Raw genomic sequence first — 14,087 nt, forward strand, 5'->3', positions numbered from 1 at the left:
CTTGTACCTACTGTGTAAATATTTGTAGCTTATAGAATATTGCCACTGTTTCTTCATGGAATGCTATGCAATAAATATCTTATCTTATCTTATCTACAATTCTCAACTTAATATTCTTCACAAATACTTAATTGCTATTTATTTGCTTATTTGCATTGTTTAATCTCAAACCGCACATCTGCTACAAAAACACCAAGCCTTGTCCCCACAAAAAGGCGACAGATTGTCATTTGGATGGGGGCATCTATGTTAGATATTGATTCAGCCATTGCATGTCCAATAAAGCCACCACTCCAGCAGAACGTAAGTCAATCCCTTTACACCAGCAGATCATCAAGCCTTGTTCTGGAAGTGACTGGAGCGAAAGGTCAACTTGTACTTTGAAGTTCAGTAAATACTAAGATGGACCACTCATCTTTTAAGCCCTTCCTTACTTGGTGTGCCCTTAACAGGCTCTGCCAACAGATGATTTAATTCCGTTAAGTAGATTACCCCGATAGTACGACGTCTTAAACAACTGATGCTCTCGCTAACTGCCCGCAAAACCAAAAAGCAATAATGTTGTCAGAGAAGTCAAAGTGTTGAGGGTTGCCCTAATAGCAGATTTTTGGTCTGGTGGAAATGGCTGGGGGCTCATTTGAAGCACATTTGAGAGAATACATCAGTTGCACAGAACATAAACTTCATTATATGGTACCTAAAACAGCCAATATTCAGCTCCACTTGATTGCTTTAAGTGTCAACTCAGCCTGGTCAACTAAATTGGACGGACTGAAGTAGACCTGTTAATTAGTCTCTGTGACTTTTTTGACTGTGTGTCACTGTGACCCAGCAGTGTGAGAAGATGCTCATAACATCAATCATTGGGTGGCCATGAGCCAATCATGTACTGCCTCGTGAAACTGCTGGACTTGCAGACTGTGGCTTTCAACAGGCAGAGTCTGAAGGATCACAGAGGTTGTCTGAAATATTGTCAGGCTTTGGTGAGTAAGTGAGTATGGTTTTACTCCACTTTTAGCAATATTCCAGCAACATCACTGTGGTGGACACCAGAAATGGGCTTAACACATTGTACCCATGTGAGGAATCGAACCCAGGCCTTTGGAGTGACAAGTGAACACTTTAACCGCTAGGTTACCCCAACCGCCCCTTATCCTGCTTCACATGGAGCGAGAAGTTGCTCATAATGTTAACCACTGGTTGGCCTTGACCTGACTCAAACATGTAGACTCTGAGGGATAGCTGGAATACTGCTGGCTAACATCCAACAAAACATCCCAAGAAGACTCTGAAGGTCTGAGGGTGTCTGAAATGTTATCTTTCTCCACATGGTGCTCATGATGTTAACCACTGGTTGGCCTTGACCTGACTCAAACATGTAGACTCTGAGGGATATCTGGAATACTGCTGGCTAACATCCAACAAAACATCCCAAGAAGACTCTGAAGGTCTGAGGGTGTCTGAAATGTTATCTTTCTCCACATGGTGCTCATGATGTCAATCACTGGTTGCTCTCGATCAGGTTCAGTTAAATAATGCACTCTTCCACAATTCTTTAAAACATGACCAGACCTTAAGTAATCTTCTAAAGTTTTTACTTGAAAAAAAGTAGAACTGTCACATTTCATGCCCTTCCTAAAACAAGTTGCAATAAATTTTAGAAAGCCCACACATAAACTCCTTTTTGCTATTTTTTCGCTGTCGGTTTTTAAGACTATACCCCTCCCAGCTCATTCCTTCCCCTCTAATAAATGACAAGTCCCTAATCCTAAAGACACCTGAACAGACTTACAGGATCACACAAGTTACCATCTAAGATGCATGCACACCTCTGACATTTCCTTCCCGACTCAACAGGAAGCCACCTTAGTTTTAACATCTGCTGATTGATAGTACAGTACTTGTAGCCCTATGTAACCTCAGGCCAGAAAGGCTGGCTTTATCTCTCAGTTGTCTCCATGATTAAAGGCAATTGCTCCACTGACAATCAAGCATTTGAAACAGTAAAAAAATTGAATTAAATTGTCTCCTGTTTGGTTTGTTCACTCTGTCAGAGCAGCAGCAGCTAGTGAACAGCCTATATGTACCAATCACAACAAGTGAGTGCGTGAGTTTTGGTTTTATGCCGCTTTTAGCAATATCACAGAAGGGAACACCAAATATGGGCTTCACACATTGTAGTGAATTGAACCCTTGTCGTCGGCATGACGAGAGAACTCATTAACCACTAGGTTACCCCATCGCCCCCAATCGCATATAAATATTTTAGGTTAATTTCTACCGCTGTCATTGAACATCTTCCTGTTTGATGCATGAGTAAATCAACGTACATCAGGGACTTACATGGAGTCCTGTATATGAGGGTCCCTGGGACTCATACTCTTAATTTTCAGGGATCCTGGACAACAAAATGGGGGTCCCAGACACTTAAATAATATTATTAACACTGTTATTGTATTGTGTATCATGATCATCACAGTGTTACAGTAATTAAATTGCAAATAACACCATAACCCAGCTAGTAGCAAACTTAGTGATAACTTATTGTCACTTGAATGGAATATTTATAAAAAGTATTTGGACTTTTTCTGAGTCCCTGTGGATGCGCTAATAAATTTCGTTGCATCCATTGTCAATTTTTAGACGTACAGGGCGCAGGAATTCACGTCCTTTAAATCCATGGTACATGTATTTCTGTTTAAGCCTGCAGCTGGGTTTATAAAGCCTCTTGTAATAGGATTCCAGATATATCACAGCTTGATGTGGGACTGACTGACTGAGTTTGGTTTTACGCTGCTTTTAGCAATATTCCAGCAACATCACAGCGGGGGACACCAGAAATGGGCTTCACACATTATGCCCTTGTGGGGATTCGAACCCGGGTCTTCAGCATGATGAGCCAACGCTTTAACCACTAGGCTACCCCACCGCCCCTCTTGATGTGGGAGGAGAACCTTAAGTGCTGCAGATCTTAGTCTGTTACCACTTTGGTGCAACCCACGATCACCGGTTACAATGAAGGTTACCAATATAGAATGACAATCAGGATGAACCAGCACTCACAATGACAGGTTTCAGGCAGACCAAAAGGGCCCGGAACAGTACAGCAAATTGCGGCGCCACCTGATCCCCATCTAAGCATGCAAGCCCACACATGTATATCGGTCAAACCATAGTCCACCATCACTTACAAATGTCATTTTCATCAAACAAAAATATTCAAGAAAATTACAGCCATCACAATGTTCTTGAAGCCTGATAATCACCTTGACCAATCCACTTATTTCTGTCTGCCCGGCAGAATGTGGGGCAGTCATCGTCAGCCTTCACACCTCCTTCTACTGAGACGTTAATACTGGGGCGGTCATCGTCAGCCTTCACACCTCCTTCTACCGAGACGTTAATACGACGTCGTGGAAAGACTCTCAGACAATAAGGACTTCTACTTTTAGTATCCTCAATTAGAATGCTATACATATCTTCTTTGCCCATGCCACTCTTACTATCACTATCTACTTAGTAGTGCATCTCACCGTCCCGGAATCACATTATATTCCCTTCCGCCAACCCTTTCTGCAATGCTAAAGCTTAAATGAAGCAAGTCTAGATTTCCACAGGCTCTGAATCTCCATCTCAATGGGGCTCCTTTTCAATTTAAAAGGAATAACTTGTTTCTATTCAGAGACTAAGCTGTAGTTGGTAACACTTCTACCATTCTTCCAGAACACAAAATAGTCCATCCTACACACATACAAATTTAGAATTGGACAGAAAATGATACAATCTGAAACCTGGGGAAACAAAAAAGAATATTGCAGTTGGAGTCATTAGATTTATTTCATGTGACATTTAATTTCTTGTAAAAAACAACAACTCAAAGTTCAGAGTGTCAGTGGACGTGTTATTTCAATAAAACACTGAAATCCTGATATGTGATCCCAGGCATCTGTGCAAGTACAACGATATCATGTTAATAAAATCTCAGGTCTTGGACTCCTAAATCCTGTTACCGTATTTGCAGTACTAAGAGTGTGAGTGAGTTTAGTTTTACGCCATAAGTCAGTAGATCAAAATATAGACACCATCTGGCCTGATGCACTACACATCCTACTTCAAGATGTTTTCAGGAAAAACCTTTCCTGGAAAATAGTAAAATGTAAAATGAAATGTACATTTATTTTTTTAAAATAAGAAGTTAAGATACAATCCTGAAAAGCTACAGCTTAGCAGTTTTAATCTTGTGCATTAATGACAGTTTTTGACAGACCTCAGTGATCGATCACAATCTGACCCTAATTAAAAGTTAAATTTAGAAAGGATCATCAATCTATTCTATTCTTTAACAAACTGATAGTGATGACCCATACGTACAGGATAATTTTATCACAGTACAATAACCAGATTTCTTAAAAACCGGAAGGACACGTTTTTATAGTACAGCTTTGGAGACAGAGCACAAATGCAAGCTGGAGTTGGTCGCGACTGAAACCCATCAAACCTGCATGTAACACCTGATCCATCTGCCTGCAGCTTTGCTATTTCCGTCTCAAATGTATATCTAATAGATAGGCACAATCAATCCTGGAAATCCGGGGAAATGTTTCAGTTCAAATCATTACCCATCAATGTAGTAGTACATGAGGCTTGAATAAGTTCTGGTTGTCTCTACGCCCCATCCATCCAGTACAGGTAGGCTATAACTGGCTATATACAACAGCCTTACATAAACTAGACACATCCATATGTCACAGGCTGCCTGTCTGGTACAAGTGTCCCCACGTAAGTCATGCATCATATTCTTCTTATACTACAAGTTACAAAGCTCTAGTGAGTGAGCTTGGTTTAATGCTTCTACGTATTATCATTATTACATTATTTCTGATATTTCATGGTGTGTCAGCTTGTTTTAGAAGAACAGCCTGAATTGATTAACAGCTTGGATGTCTACCAGTTTGGTGAAAGGGCAGAGTTTTACGGGAGACGCAAATGTGCATCTAGTACCCACAAATGTAGAGAATGGACACAGAAATAAATTTCACCGTATCCTGAGGGACGCACAATGTTATCCACTGTACCGACAAAACATCTGTGACTTTGCTAAGTAGTTAGCTGTTTCTTTCAGAGCAGTTACGTGCATCATTTCATCCACCAGTCCACATGATCAATGTTTCATTCCTGGCTCTATAGAAATTATCAAAACATACGGTTCTGTACACTGTCACTTCACAGGACCCTCATATTGTCCACAAGGACCCTTAAAACTAATAATTGGGGTCCCCAGGACCCCCATGTTTGTGAGTCAAGGTTAAAAACCAGGTGAAAGGGTATACTGAATGCTTAGTCCAAGGATGTATAGTAACGCTATCCTTTAGAGGCAAGTCTAGATAATTCAACTGTACATCAAGGATGTCAGTCCTTAATAAGGACAACTTTTTATTTATATCATTTAGAATTTATCATGTTAACAGATAATTATTACCTAAGAGACTTGTGCAAGTCAAGGGTAATCGTAACCTGGGATCCAAGATTTCTCACGTTAAATTACAGTGCCTTGGATCGCTGTTTCTTACATACAGATCCTAACAGTAACACTACATTTTCCACAAGCTCTGACATCTCCTATTAAATTTAAATGAATTTGTTTGATGGCATAAAAATTATACTTATTTTGAGAGACTAAGCGCAAGTCTATCTGAACCATTGCCCCAATACAGACATCACGCATGCAGAGGCTCCGTTTCACAGACCTTTCTTTCAGATCATATGTGATGATTGACTAAGAAGAATACTATCTCATGTTTTGTAGTAAATATTCATACTTAAAACACTCATTTAATTAATTTCATCTCAATTTAATTACTTTCAAAACCTTTCCACCACAGAAAATTTGCCTCCTTTTCACAAATAATGAGCCGGATGGCATAGAAATCATCTGCTATCATATACACAACTCTAAACCAATCAAAGACCTTTAGATAATCCTAGGTCATCAGAAATATTGTCATCTAGAATATTGTCGCTGTACATGTAACATTTGCAAAATAAATATCTTGCACTTTGTGCACTATGTCATGAGGGTGTTCCTTCCTAAACATGGCTTCAATATGTATCTGTAGACAGCGATAATCTCTGTATGTGGAGACCTACATACGACACGACACAAGCAACAGCAGCAGCAGCAACAGCAACAACAGCGGCAGCAACATATCCTGTCCAGACTTATCATATATCTCGTTTATGTAGTTATTAAAGGTCACATGCAACGTAAAACACAACTTTGCAGATTCTGATACCTTTCGGTATGGACTTACCGAAACAAAGCGTCAAAAATGCAAATTCAACTTATAAAGTTGAAAAATAACGCGATGAAAAAAACCGCGCGAAATCGGAGTTCAAACGTTTCACTAATTTTCCCCAGACTTTTCTGGGGAATACGGGTTTCAACAGCTGGCTGCGTTTATAGCACGTGCGCAGTGAAATAGGTTCGCGCAACTTGGAAGCGGGCTGTCTGGTGAATACTCTGTGAAGGCTTTGGTGTGAGCTAGTTTCATAATGTTTTGTTGATATCTCACAGGCGCGAGCTTTTTGTATGTTATGACAGTAAATAAACTGTTTATATAATTTCATTTGTCTATTTCACCACGTTCTTCTTACGAGTCACTTTCTCAGTTCGATGCTTAAAAGCATTATTTAGAGTTGACACGATTTCTAACTGTGATATAGATATGTCACTGTCACAGACAAAACTCAATGTCTTGTTTTATTGACACCAGTGTGTCTGCCTGCCTGTCTGTTAATGACAATATTCAATACACAATGCGATCACTGACCACATGCAATTTGAACTTAACACCAATCAGGCTATACACCATAAACAAAACGCATTGATTTATGGCCCGAGTTCGGTCTCTGTCACATTATGTAATTACACAGACAGGCAGGTGTGATACTTGAACACATGACATGTTATGATGTCTGTTGATTGCAAAATGTTATACACAAAAAATGAGCATGTATTTACAAAACCCAACTTTCTATATATACACACACAATGACCCGTGAAGGCGGCATCTGCTAATGAACCAGCCGTTACACTTGAGTGCACACCCACCCGCTCTGACTGGGTTCGGTATCCCGGCTGCTTCGTTTCGAGGGAGGTAAACCCAAGTACAAAATATTGCACTTTTGATTTGCGATTATACTCTTATAATTTTGTTTATTTGTTTTTTCATAATCAGAAATGCATATTATATGTCATGAAGAAGTGATAATTGTGTTTTAATTATGTTTGATTTTTTGGTTGCATGTGACCTTTAATATATTGTCACTGTACATGGAACATTTGCGAAATAAATATCTTGTATTTTGTGCACTCGGACAGCAGGGTCTTCCTTCCTAAACATGGCTTCCATGTGGGCAGCAGTAATCCCTGCACGTGGAGACCTACATACACCGCGATACCAGCAGCAACAGCACCAGCAACATCTCCTGTCCCCAGTGACCACACTGGCTTCCCTACTGTCAGGACAGATAGAGCTAATCACACGAACATGGCTTCCTGAATCAGTCTGCCAGGTATTAAAGTGTCTGAACTAATTCACAAACTGACAGAGTGAATTAGCTGGTTGAGAAACCTGAAACTTGCACACCGAGAAGATGAAGGTGATAACAGGATACAGCTTCCTCAAAGGCTGAATCAATGCCTGGTTTGATAACTACTGAGGAACACACACTTGTAGCACTTCAGTTCAGGCCTACCAGCAATGTTTCCACAAAATGACGCGAATTGGCGAAATAACTGCAATAATTTGCCCAAAAAATAACAGTGAGTGAGTGAGTGAGTGAGTGAGTGAGAGCGTAGTTTAGTTTTACACCACACTCAGCAATATTCCAGCTATACGGCGGCAGTAAATAATCGAGTCTGGACCAGACAATCCAGTGATCAACAGCATGAGCATCGATCTGAGCTATTGGGAACCGATGACATGTGTCAACCAAGTCAGCCAGCCTGACCACCCAATCCTGTTAGTTGCCTCTTACGACAAACATATGTGAGAATGCAGCATCTTAAACTGGACTCTGCTTGAGACTGAGTGAGTGAGAGTGAGTGAGTGAGTGTGAGTGAGTGAGTGAGTGAGTGAGTGAGTGAGTGAGTGAGTTTAGTTTAACACCGCTTTTAGCAAAATTCCAGCAATATCACTGCAGGGGACACCAGAAATGGGTTTCACACATTGTACCCAAATGGGGAATTGAACTCAGGTTCTCAGCTTGATGACCGAACGCTTAACTACTAGGCTACCCCAATGCCCTGACTCTTTGAGAGGACATCCTTCGTAACCATGGAGCTTGTTTAGCCATCTTGGCATGGCCATGACATCTCACTCTCATTGTTGAGTTGTTGAAAATTTATCAAGAGGTAACATGAAAACATATTTACGACAGGTGATGACCTCCTTTTCTTCTTATCTGCACGAGAGGCTTGTTCTAGATTTTATCAAGGAGAAACTGTGTTTGAAGATTTGCTGTAAGGCACTTAATAACTTGGGTCAGTGTGGGGCACTCAGGTGTTCCTTAATCACGTGTTCCTTAATCACGTATTTCTGAACATTATATCACTTTATTTTAGTAGAATTTGTGGACAAGCAGCGAATAAAGTGAGCAGAGCAATGTCTTTAGGGCAATATATGCAAAGGTGTTCCTTTATCACGTATTTCTGAACATTATATCACTTTATTTCAGTAGAATTTGTCGACAAGCAGCGAATAAAGTGAGCAGAGCAGCGGTTTTAGGGTAATACATGCAAGTTTACATTAATATCATAATAGGGATTTAACCTCCAATTTTGTACCCATGTAGTGAATCCACTCCAGCCTTTGGCATGACAAATGGTTACCATAACAACCACAAGGCTTTAATACTGAAACTGCACACAAGAAAGATATCCATCCATGTATGTTTTCAACGTGTGCAAAATCCTCATTTACTGTTAACATTTTACACATTTTCTGTCCACTGTCTCTAATAGGCCTTGAGTTGGGTTGATGCAAAACAGATATGTCCTTGTGAGAATTAGTTTGAAATAGTCCAGTCACATCACAGTACACAAACAATCATGGTAGTGACACATTGTGTTATCTGTGGATTTGAACCACAGTGACATGATCAGGCAGCGCTTTCACCACTAGGCTACCCCATGAGGACGTCTGCTTCACACCGCAAACACATCAGGGACATGAACCCACAACAACTGGTGTCTGGCACGCTCAAGGGAGACAACTCAGCACAGCCAACAGCGACCTCAGACAAGGACACCTGTGTCCAAAGAAGGTGAGGTGAGGTGAAATTGGGTTTAACGTCGTGCTTGAGAATACTTCGCTCATATGACGACGTGCATGTGTGTGTATGTGTATGTGCGGCTGCTTGTACTAGCCCAGACTGAAGCTGGTTTTACAATGCTAGCCCACTGAGATACCATGCCGCAGTGAAGCATGAATACCCCACTCAGACACATTATACTGACTCCGAGCCGACCAGTCCTTGTTGTACCCATTAATGCCGGGCGCCAGGCAGGGACCAACAAGTACCATATTTTAACGTATTTTGGTATGACGCGGCCGGGGATCGAACCCACGACCTTTCGCTCTCCGGGCGGACGCTCTAACCACTACACCGCGGAGGTGGTCAGTGTCCAAAGAATAAATTGGCAGTATATATGTACTTATTTAAGGTTGGGCTACTAACTGGCCCTGTATTGAGAGGCTAGGGATGGAGCATGTCTGGAAGAAAGAAGAGCTGGGCCTTCAGAAGCACCAGGCAAGGAATCAATACATAAATCAATCAAGACAGATCAACAAGCAGCCTCCGGACCCTCATTTACTGGTCTCAACATCACAGAAGCTGCAGTAGTTCGGACCAACTCAACCATATACTTCCACAACAGCTGGTTCAACCATATAAGTGTGACTCTAACTTAATTAAAGCAATGTGTATAAACAGAAATCTCTCAGTAATGTTCATAACATGTTGCTTATCAGAAACATACTGCCGCACATATTTTTCATTTAGATTTTCATTACGATTATCATTAAAAAATATTTGCACTCTACCAGTTTCTGTAAACGAAACGAAGTATAATCTGTAAGCTTACTGTAGCCAGTGTATATGTACGTGCCAAACTGCAGCTTTACAGGCAGACAATCAATCTCCCATTGTTGGACCCCTCCCAATATGGACCCAATGATAACCCCTACCGCTCCCTTGAAACTGTCTGCTCGTTATTCAAATACTTGGGCATATTGACAAGTGAAGGTTCAAATTAAAACTACGACCCTAAATCTGCCTATGAGAAGTTTTTACTGTGTTTATACCACCTTCTCATACAATCTGATGTTCATTCCCACACCAGACAAGATCGGAATAAATTATCAAATACTTCACTGCGTAAAGAAAACATAGTACAGTAATGTGAAGATAAACGTTACGCATCAGCGCCATCTTACAAATAAATATCCACAGCCAATAAAAATGAGCGTAACACACACAGCTAGTTTCTTCATCACTTCCTCAACAGCATGACATCTGTCTAGCCTTAGCCTCTTCACAAACAATCAGCACACTGCCAGTCTCCACTTAAATTGTCCTCCATACCAACCATTAAAGCATAATCATCATTCCCCTTTGATCTTGAAAGCAATGAAACAATTCAAATCCATCTTAAACTTTGAATTTAGACCACATCATAAAAGATGGCAGTTTCAATGCAAGGCGGTATGCTTGAGTGCTACAATAAATTGATCCATTAAGATGGCCGAATCCTTTACTTGATTCTTGTGAGAGGTCTATTTCTGGCGTAATAAAGGTCTTTGCACGCAAAGATAATACAGATGGCCATCAAGAAAATTAGTCCGAGGAATCATCAATATGATTGTGTTTGCCCAGCTAAGCGTGCAATGTGACGCTCTATAAGAAATGACAAGGACGAACCTCAAAGCAGATACGGTCCACATAGGCTCAGCTCTCTACGGATCATCCACAAACCCAGAACCTTGGAGGCGGCTATCATTGCTGCATTAGGGGTGGTGGGGGTAGCCTAGTGGTTAAAGCATTCGCTTGTCACCCCAAAGACCCAGTTTGATTCCCCACATGGGTACAAAGTGTGAAGCCCATTTCTGGTGTCCCTCGTCGTGATATAGCTGAAATATTGCTAAAAGCGGCTTAAAACCATACTCACTCACTCACTCATTACATCATTGTTTGTTTGTTTGTTTGTTGTTTAACACCGCAAGGGCTGTATTCCAGTTAAACATTGAACCTGAACCAGACAATCCAGTGAGGAAAAGCATGAGGATTGATCTATGCAAGTTGGACACTGTGACATGTGTCAAGCAAGTCAGTGAGTCTGACCACCCGATCCTGCTAGTCGCCTGTTACGACAACCAAGAGCAGCTGAAGACCAATACCAACCCAGATCTTCAAGGGTATCACTGCATAATCTAGGATATGGACAATCAAAATATTGCAATGTTTGGACAGAAAAACAAGAAGAGAAAGAACTATTTCAAATCACAAGTATTTTTGTTTCAAGTAGAACTTCAATGATTAACTTGGCTAACATATTACAGCCCCGGAGACAAAACAAAGGTAGTTTCATTGTGCTAGCAAGTTTGAATCAAACCATTACGAACCAAGATTTCAGATTACCTATAATAAAGTACATCTTGTCAAAGCTTAATTTCACTCTCTTTAATGTGTAAGATGTTGGTACTGAGTGCCTCTCAGGACGAGGATCAACAGATTGTTGCTATGGACACCAATCAACAGAATACGATTCTGTACTTCAACGAACTGAATGCCGGTCCAGACATCGAATAACTAATTGCCACTCTAGAAATCAATAAATGAAATATTGCTGTAGACATCTATTAACAGAATGGAGTTCTAGATTTATAAGGATCAAGGATGCCCTTCTAGCCATGGATCAACAGGTCGACGCTTTAGACGTGGGCTAACAGCCTGCCCCTCCACACAAAGATCAACAGCCTGCCCCTCCAGACAGAGATCAACAGTGAGCCCCTCCAGACAAAGATCAACAGCTTGCCCCTCCAGACTAAGATCAACAGCCTGCCCCTCCAGACAAAATCAACAGCCTGCCCCTCCAGACAAAGATCACCGGCCTGCCCCTCCAGACAAAGATCAACAGCGTGCGCCTTCAGACAAAGATCAGCAGCGTGCCCCTCCAGACAAAGATCAACAGCCTGACCCTCCAGACAAAGATCAACAGCCTGCCCCTCCAGACAAAGATCAACAGGCTGTCGCTCTAGCCATGGATCAACAGGCTTTCCCTCTAGACGTGGACCAACAGGTTGCTGCTCCAGTTAAGGTTAACAGGTTGCCCTTCTAGACATGGCTCATCAGGCTGTCACTTTATCCATGGATCAACAGCTTGCCCCTCCAGACAAAGATCAACAGGCTGTTGCCCTAGATAAGGATCAACAGGTTGCCCGCTCTAGACAAGGCTCTAGCCATGGACCAAGAGGTTGCCACTCTAGATAAGGATCAACAGGTTGACGCTCTAGACAAGGCTCTAGCCATGGACCAAGAGGTTGCTGCTCTAGATAAGGATCAACAGGCTGCCCCTCTAAATAAAAAGGACCAAGAGGCTGTTGCTCTAGATAGGATCAACAGGGCCACTCTAGCTGAAGATCAACAGGTTGCTGTTCTATGCATGGACCAAGAGGTTGCCACTCTTGGCAAGGATAACAGGTTGCTGCTTTAGACATGGATCACTTGAAAACTGCTACTAGCAGTCAGGAACAAGAGAGAGAAACACAAAGTATGGAATCTTCAGTAAAGTATAAGAATATATGGTGTCATTAAAACAAAGATAAAGGTTGTATTGCAAAGCTGAAAGTGTAGTGAGACGAGATGGACGCTCCTGCTGCTGTCTCGTATTACTGTCTCCTACTCCTTGCTGCCGAAGTGACCTTTACACAATGTCAGTACTTACCAGTGGAGACTTGTAGTACATCTTCAGAATATTGATGAAGTCAGTAATTGTCAGCATCCCTGCAACAGAAGAATTCATTAGGGACCATCCATTTCACACTTTGGAATAAGTGGGTGGTATATTTGTTTTAACAATTATTTCATCAAGGTACATGACAACATAATTTATCTTCAGGTTTCGAAAAAAAAATCCCCTAAAATATATTGTACATTGGATGACCTGAAAAACAACGACATCTGCTCCAGAAAGAATAGCATTTTTTTTCTCCTTCCACGGAAAAAAAAAGGTTGAAAGCATTTACTGAAAAAGTTCCCGTATCTTTGTCTCGTATTCACAAACTGTGATGAGCAATACCAAACTTTATTGGAGAATTGGAGTAATCAAAAGAGTGTAAAAAAAATAATTACATATGAAAAAGAGTATTGTTTTAAGTAGCAGTAGTGTATTGTCTGCACCTGCACAGATAGATCGCTATAATCACTTGAGGGTGTTTTAACATACCAATCAATCAGAAACTTCAACTATTGACTTATGGAGATTTTAACACTATGTAAATTGAAAGCATGATTCTCATTGGTTAGTCTCACTCTCAATTTTCCTTCATGACATTTTACAAACATAGTAAAAAAAATAAACATGAAAAAAATATGACAAACTCCAAATTTGAGTGAGTGAGTGAGTTTAGTTTTATGCCACACTCAGCAATATTCCAGCTACTCAGCAATACTCCAATATTGGCTGCAGTCTAAATAATCATGTCTGGACCAGACAGTCCAGTGATCAACAGCATGAGCATCGATATACGCAAATGGGATATGATGACATGTGTCGACGAAGTCAGCGAGCTTGAATGCCCGATCCAGTTAGTCGCCTCTTACGACAAGCATGGGTTACTGAAGACCAGTTTTAACCCGGATATCGTAAATTGAGGGAGGTTGACAGGTTAAATTTAGAATCAAAATCGTAATTATTAAGCAAAATGTCTACATGACCATCACTAACTGCTAGGGTTGGGTATTGCCAAAATGTTCGCATTGCGATATGTGTTGGCGTATTGCAATATGTATTGCAATATATTGTG

General features: G+C 41.0%; 1 protein-coding gene across 13 annotated transcripts in view; it reads right to left on the reverse strand.

The window, feature by feature from the left end:
- The window catches only part of LOC124261806 (5'-AMP-activated protein kinase subunit gamma-1-like), a 455,838-nt gene that overhangs the window by 17,090 nt on the left and 424,661 nt on the right, over nucleotides 1-14,087 (reverse strand). For all 13 annotated transcript variants that reach the window (XR_006894432.1, XM_046696179.1, XM_046696181.1 and 10 more), the window contains one exon: nucleotides 13,007-13,065. Coding sequence is in view for 12 of the 13 variants with exons in the window: in XM_046696179.1 (XP_046552135.1) it covers nucleotides 13,007-13,065 (59 nt within the window). In the remaining variant the exon portion in view is untranslated. The remainder of the gene's footprint in view (nucleotides 1-13,006; nucleotides 13,066-14,087) is intronic.

Source organism: Haliotis rubra, unplaced genomic scaffold (genome assembly GCF_003918875.1).
Source record: "Haliotis rubra isolate DU_JTF1 unplaced genomic scaffold, ASM391887v1 Scf81, whole genome shotgun sequence".
NCBI lineage: Eukaryota > Metazoa > Mollusca > Gastropoda > Lepetellida > Haliotidae > Haliotis > Haliotis rubra.